Here is a 19,841-nt window from a genome sequence, read left to right on the forward strand (position 1 = left end):
ATTAACCCATCATCTTCAATTTGTATTATCTATATATTTCTGGGTGTAGAAGAATCCACTGGAGAATGTTAAACCTACCAGGAGTCTCACTATTAAAGAAAACTGATTCTCTTTACCCCAGAAGCCAGGAATCATCTATTACTCTTTACTTAGTAGTGGGAACTCTGAATCCCTTCCTTCCCAGCACTTTGCATTGGAATGTTGATTGACTTGGTCTTTTGAGGTCCTGGGCATCCATAGCTGCCATCATTTCCTGAATGCAGTGGTCCCATCACATCCAGAAGATACTGGTTTGCTTTCATCCTCCCAAACCTCGGGATCTTAAATTTTTTTCTGTCCCTTCTCCTGTGGTGGTTTCTGAGCCTCGTGTGTGTGGGGTGTGATATAGAAGAGGCCATTTATGAATGAACACGCCATACTCAGTCTCTACACTTTAAACAGTTCTAAGCTTCTTTGTTAACCTTCAAACACTGCACAAATCAACTTGTCTGATGAGCTCGGAGAGTTTTGCTCAGGTAGATGTTAATTTAGAGGGCAGTTTGATATTATACCTATTTAACAAAATAATATTAGTAGGTTCACATGTGGAGCTTATGAGCTCACCAACCAAGGTTCTTAACCAACTTTGCAATACTAGGCCTGTGTTTTCTCTAGTGGAGCAGACCTTAAATCTAACTGGAAGCAGTTGGTTACCTTCATAACATTCATGCTAAGGATTTTAGGTGTGTGTGTATGTCTCTCTGTCTGTCTGTGTCTCTGGGAATTTGTGCAGTGCTTTATGAAGCCAGTAGAGAGCAATGGATCCGCTGGAGCTGGAGTTCATTGTTTGCTCTCCCGAATGGGTGCTGGGTATCAAGGTCTGGTCCTCTGCAATAACAGTGCATGTTATTAACCACAGAGCCATCATCTCTCCAGCACCAACATTAAGAAAAAAAAAGACTCTGTTTGATTTCCAACACTCATGATAGGTGGCTTACAACAATCTATGGGAATTTGACTCCTTCTGGTTTCCATGCGCATTGAAAGCATGTGGTGTGCTTAACATACATGTAGGCAAGCCATCCATACATACTGAATAAAAGTAAATAAATAGATAGTTTAAAAATGATTTAAAAATCTGAGTTGGTAAAAAAATGTTGGTTACCTTTTATAAAATCTCATTCCTTTCAAGTTTGGCTGCTACTTTTTTTGCATCTATGAAGTTTCTACAGTTAGCCTTTAGTTTCCTTTGTCTTCAGCATTTAAAGACTTAAAGATATGACTGTTTGGATGTATTCCTTCTTTTGACAGAACATAGTCAAGATCCTGGGCAGGTGTGCTCTGAGGCCCACCCTGTTTCAGGGAGGGGAGTAGATTCAAGACGTTTCAAGATAGTGCTGTGTTATTTTCACTAAGTCTCTGTGTCACGACTTCTGGCTGACCCATATGTTATTAGCTGTTACAGATGTTCAGTTTTTTTTTATTTTGTATTGATAGCAGTACATAAACCCTTCTTGGTTTACTTTAAGTTATGAGTTGGTACCATATAACAGACTTACCTTATAAGCAATGGAAAGCATTTAGGAAATCCATCATGTAAGTATAAGTTTTTAAGATGATTATGTAATTAATTTTAACTGTGGAAATACTAGAGCTTGCTTTGTTTTTACTAAAATTGAAACAAAGTGGTGTGTGTGTGTGTGTGTGTGTGTGTGTGTGTGTGTGATCCTCCAGTGAAGCAACAGTAGCTAAAAGGATCTCTGTATTTCTTCCAGTTGTTATACTCTTTACGGCAATTTTAAAATGATTTTGATTATAATATCTAATCAGATTGCTAGTGATTAGCCTCTTAAATGCTTTAAGAATTAAAAGGCTAGAATTTGAACCTGGTATTTCATAGAGTGACTCATGTTTGATTACATTTTTCATTATTATAAAAGCATTCTTTTCAAAAGGAAACATACTTTTTCCTTCTGCTTTAATTTTTAGGCTCCAAATATTGATGTGAAGATGCTATGGTTAAAAGAAATAAGGAACATTTTGTTGAAGCAGCAAGAATGTTTGACTGGTAATTTCATTTTTTTAAATTGAAAATAGAATTTTTTTCTCAAATAATATATCTTGATTATAATTTTGCCTCCCTCTACTCCTCCCAGTTCCTCTCTACCTCCTTTTCCATCTGTATCATTCCCTTTGACTGGTAATTTCAGGCATCCATGCTTTATATGGAGAAGCACAATGACAACCCACTAGTTGGGTTTTATGAAAAGGCTTCCTGGGAATGGGGCTGATAATTTGATAATAATGAAGGGATTTATTAAACTACAATAAAAATGTGACATTGAGATTCAGAAAGCTTTTTTAAAAAAAAACCAACTGCTAATTTAAATTCTAAGGTGAGCCTCGGTGCTTCAGAACCAGTTGAGATCAACAAAGTATCAAATTCTAGTCCTTCCTGGGGGGCGAACCTCACAGAACCAGTATTCAGAAAGTTTGGGATGAAGAATTGTTTACACTTTTGAACTTGTACTTACAAAAAAGAGTCTCTGCTTGTGTGTATGATGTAGATGTACATACTTGTGTATGTGACTATAGATGTGTGTGTGTGTGTGTGCATGCATGCTCATATGTGCTTGTGCCACAGCGAGCATGTGGAGATCAGAAGACCAGTTGCATTATACCTTCTTTGAGGCAGGCCCTTTTTTCATTCTTCACTGCTGCATAAGACAGGCTAACTAGCCCTGGAGCTTCTGGGAATTCTGACTTTACCTCCTGTGAGTGCTGGGAGTAAAGATTGTAACTAGAGGTTTCTCGTCTGTCTGCCAGTTCCCGAATTACCACTGAGACTTAATATTAATTACAAACTGTTTGGCCTATTATCTCAGGCTTATTATTAACTAGCTCTTACAACTTAAATTAACCCCATTTCTATTATTCTATATTTTACAACAAAGCTTGTGGCTTGTTACCTCACATCTTGCTTCCCGGGTGTCAGCTGGCTACTCCCTGACTCTGCCCTTCATCTCTCTTTATGTTTGCTTGGATTTCCTGCCTGGCTCTATTTTGCCTGGCTGTTGGCCAAATGAACTTCTTTATTAACCAATAGTAATAAAATATATTCACAGCATACAAAAAGGCATCCCACATCAACAGACATGTGCTATTGAGCCCTGGTTTTTTTTGTCAGTTTTAGATTCAAATGCAGGCCCTCATTCTTGTGTAGAAACTGCGTGTCACCCCAACCCTTAGTTTGTATCCAAATACACAGTTTGGACTCTACAGATAACTTTAGATGGGTCTTCTTGTTTGTTGGTCATTTCAAATACCTGAAAATGGGGTGTGTGTGTGTGTGTGTGTGTGTGTGTGTGTTTCCATCTCTCTCTCTATCTCACTCTCTCTTTTCTCCACCCTCTGTGGTGTATGTGAAAGTCATCCTTCAAAGAAGTAAGAAACATGACTTATAAATGACAGATGTTTTATTGTTCAGCTATGAAACAGCTGGATCAGCCAAGAGAACCGGATGAACTTTCTCTTCAGCAGCAGAAAGCTGAGTAAGTGATCATTTCACTCAGAAACATAATTCTTTAAATTTATTTAGATTTATTTATTTCTCTTTATGTGTATGAATATTTTGCCTACATGTACAAACGTGTACTACATGTTTGCCTGGTTCAGGGAGGTTCAAAGAGGTGTTGGACACTGAAGTTACAGACAGTTCCTAACCACTGTGTAGATGCTGGGAACTGAACCTGGGTCCTCTGCAAAGGTCTCAGTTGTTCCCAATCACTGAGCAATCTCTTCAGCTCCCAGACATACCAAACAATGTAATTATAACAACCAGCCTTCTGTGTTAGCAATAACTCATCAGATAATGAAACCACACTGTTTTCTCATATCTAAGCCATGTATTGGGGTCACACAGTGACCAACAGTCCCTATAAATTGCAAAGCTGTTTTTAAAATACTTAAGTACTTTGCAATTGATCTTGCAAAGAATTGCATTCAGACTGACGGTCAATGTAGTGGTTCTCATTCATGACTTTCTCTTTGGGGTACTTTTACTTACTTTCAGTCTTTGGGGGAAACAGTATGAGAACAACAATAAAGGACGGGTTCACATTGTGTAGACCCTTAATGAAGAACCCTTGGTGGTGATTTAGATATGTTTTGTACATAGTTAAGGCATAGATCTAGGTAATGAAGTTAGCCTGAAGTTCTTCAGGATGGTAGCAGTCGTACATGGCAGCTCAGCACTGCTGCTTTAAAACTCTATCTTGACATTCTGCCTTTAACAATCTTAAAAGATGCACTCTTTGCATCTGAGTGTACACAGAGATTTTTCCATGCCATTTTCAAAGCCCCAATAGAGTTCACTGAGCTACACTAGTTGCATGGTACTGGAAACACTGAATGACTTATGACATATACTGTTTTTTTTTTTTCCTTTGTCACACTTATCTCCCAGAGGTCTCTAAAATCTAAGACAGCACATGATTTTCATCGGGATCAACTCTGAAGGTCTTTTTCTGGCAGGGTTTGTAACATTCAAACAAAGAAGTGAAGACTTTGTTGTATGAAGTAGTTGCTATAACAGTAGCTGGTGAAAACTTAACAGTGTGAATCAGGATAAAATTTCTTCTACACATTTATATGTACCTTCCCTGACACATTCTAACTGGAAGTTTCTCACCCATCCACCACTTCCTGAATAACCACTCAGAGGCTTAATGTTAATTACAAACTGTTTGGCCTTTTAGCTTACACTTATTATTAACTAGCTTTTACAATTTAAATGAACCCATTTCTATTATTCTATATTTTACCACAAGGCTTGTGGTTTATTGCATCACATCTTGCTTTCCTGGCAGCTGATGGCATCTCCCTGACTCCACCTTCTGTCTTCCCATATCTGTTTGCATTTACCGCTTAGCTATATTCTGCTCTGCCATAGGTCAAAGTGGTTTCTTTATTAACCAATGGTAATAAAACATATTTATAGCATGCAGAAGGGCATTCTACATCAACACATTAAGGTGAAAAGTCTTCAGAGCAATACAGGTTGTACACATACATGTCTTGGGTCTAGAAGGGAGCAATATTAAGTTTGCATAAAAGGGGTGTGCTGGCTTGAATCCTCGGACTTAAGCTCTTGAAACTGTTTCATATTAACTATTTTTTTAAATAATTATTTATTATTTATTATGTATACAATATTCTGTCTGTGTGTATGCCTGCAGGCCAGAAGAGGGCACCAGACCTCATTACAGATGATTGTGAGCCACCATGTGGTTGCTGGGAATTGAACTCAGGACCTTTGGAAGAGCAGGCAATGCTCTTAACCTCTGAGTCATCTCTCCAGTCCCTTTATATTAACTATTATACAGATTTAAATAAGGGCACATCAGCTATTGGAATGGATTTTCAGCTTATTGTTAGCACAATATCAAAGATAGAACATTTTAAGTTTTGCTATTCTTAGACTATGCAAAAGCTCACCTATTTTTATAGTGGCTGTTTCAGAAAGCAAGAGGAAGCTCTTCTAAATGCTGTGGAAGTGGAAAAAGAGGTAGAACAAGCCAGTGGCATGGTGGAGGTCAGGAAGGCAGTTGTGCCAGTTCAAGCACAAGTAAATTGCACAGGTATGTGTCTTGGTTATCTGAAGAAAAGATTCAATAACTATGTGAGTTTTAACTTCTGCTGCTAATGTGCAAAGAATCTAGTCATGTGTTATTTTTGTATAAAGAAAAGAGAGTTAGCCTGTTTTTTTAAATATTTTTTAAATATTTTTTTATTGATTATGTGTACAGCATTCCTTCCATGTGTGCCCCACAAGCCAGAAGGGGGCTCCAGGTCTCATTATAGATGACTGTGAGCCACCATGTGCTTGCTGGGAATTGAACTCAGGACCTCTGGAAGAGCAGTCAGTGCTCTTAACCACTGAGCCATCTCTCCAGCCCCGAGTTAGTCTGTTTTAGAAGACTTTCATTTCTTGCACACAAAAAAACACTCTTATGGAAACTGCAGAGCACTGTTTGTCAAATTGTGATCCTTGGCCCAGTAACATTAATATCACCTGGGAAACTTGTTTTATAGAGGAAGGTTTTATTGGCTCTTTCTACTTCAGATCTTCTGAAGCAGAAACTTTGGGTGTGAAGCCCAGCTACCTGAATTTTGACCAACTTTCTATATAATGCTCATCTGTGTTCAAGTTTTAGAACTCTTGCAATAGAGGACAGGAATGAATGCAACACAGATATTGCCTTCAGTGGATATACTGTTTATTTACCATTGGCTTTGTGACTAGAGCTGGAAAATTTGTTTTCTTATGAGAATTATGATATTTGAAATGATGGTACATAATGCATTTGATTCATCTAATCAGTGCATCAGGAATTTTGTAGAGTTGCATTTGAAGTCTAATTAAAACACACATATCTGCCATCTTTACAATGTTAGGAAGGGAGATTATTCAGTAAGCGATTAAAATGGAATGTGGTAAGTATCATAATAGGGAGGTATAAGGTACTATACAAGCATACGAGATTCCCTAAATAGCTTTGGAAACAGTAGCATGGACTCCCTGAGAAATGCCAAATACTCAGGACTTAATATAGTAGTCTTTAATCCCACTAGTTGAGGAGGAAAAAGTAATGATGACCATGTTCAGTTTTTAGTTATCCATTTAGAGGTTGTTTCCCTCAGATCATTATGTTGTGACTCCCAGCCCCAGAAACAAAGAGAGAACCTAGTATCCAATACCTTCATTTGACAGATATGGAAACCACATCAGAGAAGGTCACATAATATTTCCAAGGTGACATGAATAGTTGACTGTGGCTGAGATGGGAGTCTGTAAATGTGTGACTTAGATTTTGTCTTAGTTTTTTTTTCTGGTGCTGTAGGAGCATACCCTGACAAAACCAGTTGAGGGAGCTTGTCTATTACAGGTTACAGTCTATCAGAGCAGGGAAGTCACAGCTGTAGGAGCCTGAAGCAGCTTCACGTTCACAGTCATGAAGCAAAGAGAAATAAATGTATTCATGCTGTTTGCTTGCATTAATAGTTTCCTTAGATAGTTTTCTTTATGCTTATAAAGAAATGATGCTGTCCACTTTCAGGCTAGGTCTTACTATATCAATTAAAGTCACCCCCACAGGCTTGTCTGTGGACAGAGACTTCTCTCCCACCAAGTCCCACACCTGTTTAATCCAAAATAAACACATAGAGGCCTACATTAATCTTAAACTGATTGGTCTATTAGCTCAGGCTCCTTATAACTCTTATAACTTATATTAGCCCATAATTCTTGTCTGTATTAGCCATGTGGATTGGTACTTTTCATCAGTGAGACATTTTCATCTTGCTTCCTCTGTGTCTGGGTGACAACTGCAGACTGACTATTTCCTCTTCCCAGAATTCTCTTTTTCTCGTTGTCCCAGCTCTACTTCCTGCCTGGCTACTGGCCAATCAGTGTTTATTTAAAATACAAGTGCCAGGGTACAAACAATTGTCCCACAGCACTTCTCACAGTCTCACAGAATTTTCCAGTCAGGACTTGGCCATAATCTTAAATTTTCTTTAGGTCCCCATAAGATTATCAGTGCTTCCAATCAGCAGGAAGTATCCCCAAAAATTACACCCACATTCCCACAAAATGGATTATAGATATTTATCTTTGTTTAGAGTGTTGGTTACAAGATATGATGAATAATGGTCTGGACAAAAAGATAAAAAAATGATATTTGATTCAGAGTTCTTGTTTAAAAAAAAGTGGGGGGACATGCTGTGGGACAATGGTCTGTACCCTGTCACTTGTATTTTAAGTAAATGCTGATTGGTCAGTAGCCAGGCAGGAAGTAGAGGCAGGGGAATGAGAACAGGAGAATTCTGGGAAGAGGAAAGATTCAGTCTACAGTCATCACTCAGACAGAGAGAAAACAAGATGAGAATCCCTCGCTGACAAAAGTACCAAGCCATGTGGCTAACACAGACAAAAATAATGGGTTAATAATATAAGATGTAAGAATTAGTTAATAAGAGCCTGAGATACGAGGCCAATTAGTTTATGATTAATGTAGACCTCTGTATGTTTTCTTTGGGACTGAATGGCTGCAAGATTGGGTAGGACAGAAACCTCAGTCAACACTTGTTCACAGGCCAACATCATCTAGCCAATCCCTCACTGAGATTGTCTTCTCATGTGATTCCAGGTTGTGTCAAATTGACAGTTTAAACTATCACAAATTACTTCATCTCAAGCAGTTCAAGTCTAAAGAAAAAAAAAGGAAGGAAGAAAGAAATAAAGGGAGGAAGAAATAAACCTCATATCTCCTGCCTGTCACCTCATTGTTTTGGCAAGGGGATACATGGTCTTAGTATGTAGTACAGGCTGGCCTGGAACCTACCACGCTAGCCTTGGACTTGTAGAGATCTACCTGCCTCTGCTTTCTGCATGCTGGGATCAAAGGTGTGCACACCTGGCTACATGCAGGCTCTTATAAGGCATAGAATATGTAATGTATGATCTCTGCTTACTAAGAGAGGATCCAAGACAAAATAATAGCAACACCAGGTGGAACCTAACAAGTACTATTTGAATGGGATAAATATAAATATTATAGAAAGAACATTTAGAATCATTTTTTTCGTGTGTGTGGAGGTAAGAAAAACAATATATTTTGAAAATGTTTAGCATTACTTTTTTTTGTTTTTGACAGGGTATCTCTGTGTGTAGCTCTGACTATCCTGGAACTCACTTCTAGACCAGGCTGGTCTTGAACTAACAAAGATCCACTTACCTCTGCCTCCCAAGTTGGGATTAAAGGCATGTGTTACCACCACCTGGCTTAACATTACTTTTAATAATGTCCATCATCCTCAACTTCCTACCATTCTGAAATTTTGAAGAAGTATAATGTAGTCCAAATCTTTTCTGAAATGTCAAATTAAAAACTAGTACAACCTATGTGCAGTTTTGTTTTGTAGAGCAAGACTGTGTGTACTATTGGCCTGTTGAAGACCGCAGCTTTAACTATAACAGTGAGCTTGCTTCTCCTGTGGTGGAGAACCAGATCTTTTAAGTAACTGATATACCTGTCATTTTTCTTGTAGCTTGGACTCAGGTGTCACCATCTGCAGAAGGTCTTGGAGCATCTGCGGAATGTTCAGCCAACTATTTCTACCCTAGTTACAATGACAATGAAGAAGATCGGCCACAAATGGTTAGTATAACATACTACATCAAAATTACAGAGGCAGTTTTACTGATGAAACAGATAGGGCACATAAAGAACAACTTTTGTCAGAATCCTTGAGGATTATTGAGTATATTCTATATCTAAATGAAATGATTTGAGGTGAGTCCTATAAAGATTCACTAGTCACTTCTCTTTATGTAGAATACATTGCAATTACACACAGGACACTACTGATGTTAAATAATCAGTTTTCCAATTGTTATTTTTAATTTTTTTTCCACTCTGGAGCTCTCTGTGGTAGCCCAGGCTGGCCTCCTGCCTTAGGCTGTCAAGTATGTGATTTCATGATCCTCTCAATTTTAGATTTTTTAAAAAGTAAGATGTTTATTTCATTACACCTTTCTGTGCATATGGAATTTTCTTTTAAGCTTAATATTTGAAATTATAAATTCAGAAGAAGCTAACAAAAAACTACTGAAATGTCTGTGTTCCCTCCACCTAGTTATCTTCTATAATTAGAGGATGATACCAAATCTTAGGAATTGACATTAGTGCTAACTTTACTCAGATGTCACCAGTTTTCCATGTACTTTTGTATGTTTGTATATGTATTGCCGTGTAATTTTGTTCAGAGCTGTGTTTTCTACTTAAGTATGAGGTATAAACACAGATGTAATGAAGTTTCAAATATACTTTAGAAATTACTTTACACAATAATTTCTCAATATTAACAGTATTAGTGTGAGAAAGACTAAACTTTTTAAGTTATAATTTACAGAGGAAGAAATTAAGGGCTAGAAGGAAATTTGTCAAAATTGTATTTGCAGTGCTCATATTTTGAATGATCGAATGCTTTATGTTCTTAAAATATTGAGATTGAGAACTTCAATCTTTAAGTGACTGGAGAGATGGCTTAGCAGCTGAGAACAGTGGCTTCTCTTATGGAGGACGTGGGTTTAATGTCCAACACTCATGTGGCAGCTCACAACCATCTGTAACTCCAATTCTAGAGGATTGTATGCCCTCTTCTGGCTTTCAAGGGCCATAGGTATATATAATACACATGCATCTTTTAAAGAAGGACTTTTATTTTCTTATGCAAGCTTTATCTGTTGAAAATATATTTTATTATATATTAAAATGAGAAATAACAAAGATTTAAATTAAGAAATCTATTAGAATTTTGAGTAAATATCATTTTTATTATAAAGTGACTTTCTCTTTTTTCTTTTTGAGATGGTTTCTGTGTGACACCCCGTGGCTGTCCTAGAACTCATTCTGTAGACCACACTGAGCTGGAATTCACAGAGATCCACCTGCCTTTGACCCCTGAGTTCTGGGATTAAAGGCATGCACCACCACCACTTGGCCTACTTTTTTGTTTTTTCTAGACAGGGTTTCTCTGTAGCTTTGGTGGCTGTCCTGGAACTAGCTCTTGTAGACCAGGCTGGCCTCGAACTCCCAGAGATCCGCCTGCCTCTGCCTCCTGAGTGCTGGGATTAAAGGCGTGTGCCACCACCGCCTGGCTGGCTGATTTTTTTTTTAAGTTAGAAAATAGTGAGAAATAAAGCACTCTTTTAAATATCTTTAACATCTGGTTTATTTAAAGTTATCCTGAGCTGGGCCTGGTGGCACATACTTTTAATCCCAGAACTCTTTGAGTTCAGAACCTGCCTGGTCTACAAAGTTGAGTTCCAGGATAGCTAGGGCTACACAGAGAGACCCTGTGTCAACAAAACAAAACACTAAAAAAGATGTCCTGATTCTCATGTAATTTTGAATCCAATTTTTTTCTACTATCATAGATCAGATAAACTGTACAAAACTCCTGCATACATTTGAGAATGAGAGTACAAGAGGCAAGTAATATCCGTATGTAAACCTGACCTTCCAGACCTATTGAATGGCTCTCAGAAACAAACCCTAAATGGTTTACTTCCTGTAATTTGAAACCTACAGGTTTATATCAGTTATAGTAATAAGTGAAACTTCCTTAGTTTATATCATTGCTAGATGAATTCGATTGGATTAGTTGGTCAGATATGAGCAATCAGAGGAAACCGTTTGGTATTTGAACACTGCCTGTGTGTGTCTAGAAGGCTTGTCAGAACCAGGCCTTCTAGCATTATTTATCTAGTTTTGGAGTCAGAAAATAAAGTGAGTCTGCAAAATTGACTAATGCTTTCATCACAGGTGTTGGGAATTCAGGAAAACCTATTAGAGTTCCTCTTTGAATACCTTCCTGAGTCATGCTACCCAGGAAACCCTACACAAGAGCAATGCAGTGCAGTCCACAACACCTGCACCTTAAAGTTTAAAAGAAGTTATGAGAGACTGTGTCTCATAGAGGGTGGATGATGTTCTTTTTTATTTTTTTTTATTTTTTTTGTGGATGATGTTCTTAAGGATGATACCCGATGTCCTCTAGCCTCTGCATGCATGGGCACACATATACATGCTGGCCTATATCCATACACTTGCAATCCACCCACACGGACATGCACACAATATGAACACACATACAGAAACTGAAAGGAGCTGTTCATTTGACTTCACTTTACAAACACGGGAATCGAGATGCAAGCCCCTTTTACTGGTGTGTGCCCATAATCCCAGCACTGAGAAGGCTAAAGCGAGAGGTTTGGGAGCTTGAGGCTAACCTGGGCTATATAGTTAGTTCCAAGCCAGCCTGAGCTACATAGTAGGACCCTGCTTCAGAAAGACACACGCACGCACGCACGCATGCACACACATGCACATACACACACAGAGAAACAAACACCCTGAGAAATAATGGGTTCCACTTCTATTACAGAGAGCCGTGTCGGAGGTGACTCTGCTGATGTAAAGAAGCTACTATGTCAACTGGCAAGTAGATCTTGCAGCCTGCTTCTCAGCCCATGTGGAAACACCACCCAAAAGACTTTCAGCCCAAATGATGGGGATTTTTTTTTCAGGTTTATTTGTTTGAACATGCAAAGAAGCAACAGCATATACTTCTTTCTTTTCTTTTACTTTAAAAACATTTTCCTTGTAGTATTCTTTATTCCTCAAATTCTGCAGTCAGTGGATAACACATTGTGCTGGATAAAATGTCATCTCAGAATACTTTTGACTTGAAAATTGTTTCTTCTCTGTCTACTTTGTAACCAAATGCAATCAGCGTGCCTTCGATTATTTAGCTTATTATGAATTAAGTTAAATGTAGGGCTGTAGAGTAGTTAAGGCCAAGGGAAGCACAACTTATGATTTAATTCGCTTTTTAGACCTAGCGCTCCTTTTAAACGCACAAGATAATGCAGAGTCAGAAGTCCTGGGGCGGATGAGGGGCATTAGTAAATTCTCTTCAGGGCTATTGCCTTTTCTATGTGCCAAGATGAACTTTTCCTGATAGTAGTTTACAAAGAATTGCATTTAAAATGTAATATTTTCATGCTTGTTTCTTTTTCTCAATTTATGCTTATAATTCATGTAGCAAATTAGTTGTGCTCTATTCTGTACATTTCATGCTGTAATTTTTCTTTTTCAAATAAAAATGAAACCTTTGGGTTCCACAAATTCATCCTTTGGTTTTCGTTTGCTTGTTTTTCCCGTCACAGATTGATCCCCTTTATTGGTCTTTCAGAGAAGACTTGCTGAAGCTGTCACATTTGTCACTGAAGCAGGGAGTGAATTCTTTTCGTGGCCATCAACAGGCAGTTAGGAAAGTTGTCAAGCTTGTAACATGTGGGTTTTCTTTACAACTTCACAGTCTGAGTGAAATAAGGCCCTAGCCGACTGAAAGCAGAGTGCTTCAGAAGACTTCTGAGGGAGAAACTTTCCCGTGAGGATTCTTAGGGTCAATGGTAGGAGTGTTTGCAATCAATGGCTACCGTGTCCTCAGGCTGGTGCACGTGGGTAGCGAGTCCACGTGTCTGTTACGTCTGTGTCTTCCTTACAGTCTTCAGCAGCCGAGATCACAGGAATGCCTTTCATCTTCTTTGCTTCAGCCATGCTTACAGAGCCTGCCGAAAAGCTGGCTAACTGTTGTTGAGTGGAACACGCTGTGAGACACTCGGAGGCTATGCAGATGTGTTATTTGCTTAGGGCTCAGGTGATTTAGTTGGTCACTGGGCTTTCGTAATGTGACAGACCACATTCCATTTGGTTGTTTAAGTCATTTATTAATCACATATCTAATGCACACCAAGTGTCAGGGTCTTTGCTTTGACATTTTACAAGAGAACCATAATTCTCTTTATCAGTTTAAATATTGACATTTGAGCTTATCACCCAGTTCTTATACATTTGACCTTATGTAGCAACAAGGGCAGCCATGGTTCTTCCCACATGTTGTTTAATTGGGAGAGTACCAACCAACAGTGGGAAGACATTGCTTGAAAGACCGAACTAGGCCCCCATACTTATTCCAAAATATATTAAATGAAACAATTGTGTTTTCATAATGTCACTAACTTGAACTAAAAGCCACCCTGAAGGAAGGTGAGCGTGTGTGTCAAGCTTGGAGCTGGAGATGTGGTTCAGTAAGTGAGAGTCATTATTGTTCTTGCAGAAGATCCAGGTTCACTCTTAGGACCAACATGGTGGCTCACAGTTATCTCTAACTCCAGTTCCGGGATTCAATGCCCTCTTTGGACTTCTCTGGACACCAGTAACACATGTGAAACATGCACTTACATACTTGCAGACAAAACGCTCATGCACATTAAATAAAATGAATAAGTCTAAAAAAAAGTGAATCTTTAAAGTAATAACCTGTTTGTCCCCAAAGTCCTTTGTAGGTTATTTGAAGGGCTCAAGCATATGCCATGCGAGTGTCTGAACACATGCAAGGGCGCAGTGAAAACTCGCTGCAGTGTAACCCGTGTGCCCTTGATGCTAATCCAATGTTTATTTAGGTGGTGAAAAATCTAAAGAGAAGAAAAGAAGGTCTGATTTGAGGAGATAGTTTACAGATTTTAATTGGGTACCCATAGGTTTCAGAATGCCCAAATTTACAGATATAATTATGATTAAACTGTCCAATATTTGAAAGCCAAAATTCCCTGATATTTGTCTAGTATTACACTGGTGTGTGAAAAATCTTTCTGCAATTAGAAATAAAGCTGCAAATAAATTATGCTTGCTAGCGTTTAATGTTCTCTTCAATAAAATGGTGTTTGCGAATCAAAAATTTTAGACGTGTTAACCTTCTTACAAGGTTGCTAGCTTGGAGAGATTTCATATACTGTGGTATCTAGTTAACCAGTCCTTCTAAATGTAATACTGGGGATGTGCTTTTATGATGTTAGTCCAACTGTCCAAGAATGCTTCACCAATGTATGTTTTTATTCCATTTGAGGAACATGTTATTTCTGTGTGGATGGCTTCCCCTCCATGCACATATACATATATTCACACACACACTCATGTACACTAGTGTCTGCACCCAGATGTCAGTGTGAATACTTCATGAAGCAATGAGATGTAACTTAGTGTTTCTGTTAATCCTGTCCTTAGAAGGGAAAGAAAAAATTTCTTTATATATCAATATTCTCACAGATTTTTTATCCTTAGTGACATTTACCTAACTATAAAAACATAGGACACAGATAACAAGATTGATATGCATGTAATTCATATGCAATGCTGGATTTTGCCTTGTATTGAATTCCATGTGATGGTACACAGTTCTTTCCACACATATAACAGACTAGGAATAATTTACTTGGTACCAAGTTTCATGTATCAAGCGAAACCAAGACTGATGACGGTAGTGCTCAGTGGAAATACTGGGTCACATTAAATGCTAGCAAGCATAATTTATTTGCAGCTTTATTTCTAATTGCAGAAAGATTTTTCGCACACCAGTGTAATACTAGGCAAATATCGGGAAATTTGGCTTTCAAATATTGGACAGTTTAATCATAATTATATCTGTAAATTTGGGCATTCTGAAACCTATGGAAAGCCAAAGTTCTCCAAGCTCTGCCCCTCTGAAAGGCTTGCTGCACTAATAGTTGAATTATTTAGATCATTATTGAATTCTTTAGATGACTAGTAATCAAAACAATTTGTTAAATCAACAGTCGGAACTGATAATTAGGTATTTAAAATCTACTCTCAACAATTGTACCACACACAATTATTTTTAAGACTTTAAAGAACATTCACTAGAACATGTGCTATTTTATGAAACAAATATTTTTTAATTAATTTTTTTAAAAAACTATCTTTTCTCATTTTACATATAAATTCCAGTTCCTACTCCCTCCCCTTCTCCTGCTCCCTTCACCTCCCCCCATCCCACTCGCCATCCACTCCTCAGAGAGGGTAAGGCTTCCCATGGGGAGTCAACAAAGTCTAACACATTGCTTTGGGGCAGGACCAAGGCCCTTCCCACTATGTCTAGACTGAGTAAGGTATCCCTCCTAAGAGAATGGGTTCCAAAAAGCCAGTTCAAGCAGCAGGAATAAGTCCTGGTCTCACTGCCAGTGGTCCCACATACTGCCCCAGTGCTGTGCCCCAGCCACACAACTGTCACCGATATTCAGAGGGCCTAGATTGGTTCTATGCTAGTTCCCTCGCTGTCAGGCCAGAGTTGGTGAGCTCCCATTAGCTCAGGTAAGCTATGAAATAAATCTTGATTAAAGATATTGGAATCATTTAGTGTGTCTTAGGGTTTCCATTGCTGCGATAAAACACCATGACCCAAAGCAGCTCAGGGAGGAAAGAGTTTATTTCATCTTACACTTTGTAGTCCATCATTCATGGAAGTCAGGGCAGGAGCTGATGCAGAGGCCAGGAGGAATGCTGTTTCCTGGCTTAGTCCTCCTCACTTGCTCAGCCTTCTTTCATATAGTACCCAAAACCACCAGCTCAAAGAAGGTACCACCCACAGTGATCTGGGCCCTCCCACATCAATCACTAATTAAGAAAATGCCCTACAGGCCAGTCTGATGAGGACATTTTCTCAACTGAGGTTCCCTATAACACATTATACAAGTTTGTGTCAAGTTGATATCAAAACTAGCCAGCATATAGTTTCAAGGTATTATGTTAGCATCTAATATCTCCAAATATTTAAATTTTAAACAGTATATGTGTAAACAACATATAGGCTCAAGATGAAAACACAGAAGAAATTAAGTTGATTTCAAGTTGTATGAATAAGAAAATGTAGCACCAAAATTCACTGATTTGCTAACGAAGGAGGGAAATGTGCAGTTTTTAAGAGCTTGCCTTATGTGCTTAAAATCAGTGTGACTCATCATATTAACACAATGAAGGAGAAAATTATATGTAATCAGTTGAATAGACACAGAAAAGCTAGTGACAAAAAACTCTATAGTCATTTGCAATAAAACACTGGAAAGAAAAGGACCTTTTTCTTTTCTTTATAAAAATAATTTAGTTGGATGGAGATAGAGACAGAGACACACATCGGATCACTGGACTGAGCTCCCAAGGTTCAGTTGAAGAGCAGAAGGAGGGAGAAGATGAGCAAGGAAGTCAGGACCGCGAGGGGTGCACCCATCCACTGAGTCAGTGTGCCTGTTCTAATGGGAGCTCACCAAGGACTGGGACTGAATGAACATGTGATCAAACCATACTCTCTGAAAGTGACTGACAATGGGGCCCGACTGAGAAGCTAATGATAATGGCACTGGGATTTGTCTCTACTGCATGTACTGGCTTTTTGAGACCCTAGTCTATTTGGATGCACACTTTCGTAGGCTTGGATGAAGGGGGAAGGGCCTTGGACTTCCCACAGGGCCTCTCTTAAGACTAGGGGGGAGGGAGGAGGGTGAGTGGGGGAGTGGGAGGGAAATGGGAGGAGGGGAGGAAGTGGAAATTTTGAATGGTATTATTTATAAGGCAATAAAAATTGAAAAAAATTGGTTTTATTTGCTGTGCATTGGTGTCAATGTATGTCTATGTGAAGGTATCAGATCTTGGAGTTACAAACAGTTGTGAGCTGCCATGTGGGTGCTGGGAATTGAACCTGGGTCCTCTTGGAGAACAGCCAGTTCTCCCAGCCGCTGAGCCATCTCTCCAGGCCCCCAAGAGAATCTTTTTCAATCTGGTAAAACTCACTGATGAAAAGCCACCAGCTAACATACATAATGGGGAAATACTAGACGCTTTCCCTCCAAGACTAGAAACAAATCACAGATATCTCGTCTGACAATTTCCGTTAAGCATCTTACCAGAATTCTTAGCCAGCACTGTAACTTCAGGAAGAGATTAAGGAGCAGTATCGTGATTAGTAGATTATACATGGGCACAAAACTCTGAGAATTCATGTATTAGAACTACTGGCTATAGTGCACAAAATTATTGTACAAGAATAAATTAATTGTAATTCTGTCTTTTAGCAACAAAGAATTTTTTAAAAACCCTAAAATTAGAAACAGCAATATTTCTAAGACCCTAAAGTGTTAAATAGGAAAGCATATAATGAGACGTGCAAAGCTTACACACTGGTAAAATATACACAACTTTGCTCACATACATTTAAGATGGCATAAAAAGTGATATACCATGTTTGTAGATAGGAATTATCAATGTCAAAAAATCTGTAATTTACCTTATTATACATGAACCTGAACAAACTTACATGTCGGTTCAAACCTTATTAGGCATTTTTTGAAAAAAGAAATTGTATTCTAAAATGTCCATGAAAAGATAAAACTTTAAAATAGAAGAATTGTACAAAATTTGGAAGACCTGACTCAAATACAGGGTATAAATTACAGTAGTCACCAAACTATAGCATAAATATAGAGATGTACCTATATCTCTGCACATACAGAGATTTCAGACATCCTCCACAGAGAAATTTAAAACATCATTTTATTTATTTATTTATTTTTTATTTTTTATTTTTTTGAGACAGGGTTTTTCCATAGCTTTTTGGTTCCTGTCCTGGAACTAGCTCTTGTAGACCAGGCTGGCCTCGAACTTACAGAAATCCGCCTGCCTCTGCCTCCCGAGTGCTGGGATTAAAGGCGTGCGCCACCACCTCCCGGCATATCATTTGATTTTTAAATGGACATAAAGGTACATTAAATAGAACAAAATTTGCAGTTTGTAGAACGACTACCTAATTAGCAAAAGCATTATAGTATTGTCTTTTTTTTGATGAGAGCATTTAGCATACACTTGCTTTTTGTGTTTAGTTTAATTTTATTGAAAATTGTTTCATACAATATATTCTGATCTCTAAGATCCTTCTCACCTCTCTATCCACTCAACTTCATTTCTTCTTTCTCTCTCTTTAATGGGCAAATAAAAACAAACAAAATAAAACAATACAAACAGAAAAAACCAAAAATGTATGAGAAACATATTCAGACATACACATACACAGAATCCATAAGAACACAAAATTAGAAACCATAGCATATAAGCAAAACGACTTGTAAGATAGGAAATGCCCAAAGCACTATGAGACCAACAACAATAACAACAAAACAAACAAACAAAACCAAAAAAACTCCCAAACCAGCATTGAGTTCATTTTCTGTTGGCCATCTACTGTCAAACCTACAGTTAAGAGTAGTTTGTTTTTGCAGTGAGACTCCTTTACAAGCAGTTGTCAACTGGAGATAGCTTCTTGGTTAGGTATAGTGGCTTGTGTCAACTTCCCACTTTCAGCATTAGGATCCTATCTGTCTTGAACCTGTGCAGGTCCTGTGCATACTGCCATAGTGTATATATATATATATCACTCCTGTTGTGTCTGGAAGGCACTAACATATACTTTCTCAACATTTTACTGAATATACTCAGTTTCTATTAAAAATAGTTTCATATGGTCCAGTAGCCTCTTGAACTTATTCCAACATCATCTCAACCCAAAGTGCTCCAGATATTGGTGCTTAAGGCACAGAAACACGTGCCATATTATATCACTCATACGTGGAATCTGCAAAAAAAAAAAAAATTTAGTCATGGTGTTATGTTAATGGATTGGTGAAAGGGAGCTTGTTTTGACGAATGGCTTTGAGCAACTATGTATTTACATGGAAAAAAATGAGCCTCCGTCTTTTGCCTAATTTCATACAGGTTTAATTGGAATTGAACCATAGATCTAAACATAAAAGCCAGAATTCTGAAGCTTCTTAAAAGAAAACACAGGGCACTGTGTTCTTGGCATTATGTATTTAATAATTTTGTATATAAGGTAAGAAGTACCGTGAAAAAATATCAGACAACAATATTACACACGTAAAACTGAGTACTATAGAATAGACTTCAATTGTTTTTAAATTTCTTTTATATTTTTAAAAAGAAAAACTATCTTTTTTCATTATGCATACCAATCCCAGGTCCCACTCCCTCCTCTTCTCCCACTCCCTCCACCTTTTTCCCACCCCACCCCCATCCACTCCTCAGAGAGGGTAAGGCACAATGCTTTGGGAAAGGTCCAAGGCCCTTTCTACTATATATAGGCTGAGCAAGGTATCGTCCAAAGAGAATAGGTTTCAAAAAGCCAGTACAAGCAGTAGGTATGAATCCTGGTGCCACTGTCAGTGGTCCTGCATAGACTTCAATTTTAAACACTCCAATAGGATAAATTCAAGGCAATGTTATTCTAAACACTATCAAAAGTTAATTGGTTCCATTCAATCATATTTCCTCCAACATAGCTGATTTCATGTTAGCCTAACTGAAGACTTA

The 19,841-nt window shown here is 38.2% G+C and overlaps 1 protein-coding gene across 6 annotated transcripts in view; it reads left to right on the top strand.

The window, feature by feature from the left end:
* Positions 1-12,732, top strand: part of LOC121437356 (proto-oncogene DBL-like) — a 77,787-nt gene extending 65,055 nt beyond the window's left edge. For 5 of the 6 annotated variants that reach the window (XM_041637233.1, XM_041637227.1, XM_041637228.1 and 2 more), the window contains 5 exons: positions 1,969-2,047; positions 3,467-3,530; positions 5,488-5,618; positions 9,091-9,200; positions 11,992-12,732. In XM_041637233.1, coding sequence (XP_041493167.1) covers positions 1,969-2,047; positions 3,467-3,530; positions 5,488-5,618; positions 9,091-9,200; positions 11,992-12,024 — 417 coding nt within the window. In that variant the 3' untranslated portion in view covers positions 12,025-12,732. The remainder of the gene's footprint in view (positions 1-1,968; positions 2,048-3,466; positions 3,531-5,487; positions 5,619-9,090; positions 9,201-11,991) is intronic. The other variant, XM_041637232.1, reaches the window with a different exon arrangement.
* The last annotated feature ends 7,109 nt before the right edge of the window (positions 12,733-19,841 follow it).

This window comes from Microtus oregoni, unplaced genomic scaffold, assembly GCF_018167655.1.
Source record: "Microtus oregoni isolate MIOR12 unplaced genomic scaffold, Mior012 000052F_001, whole genome shotgun sequence".
Lineage (NCBI taxonomy): Eukaryota > Metazoa > Chordata > Mammalia > Rodentia > Cricetidae > Microtus > Microtus oregoni.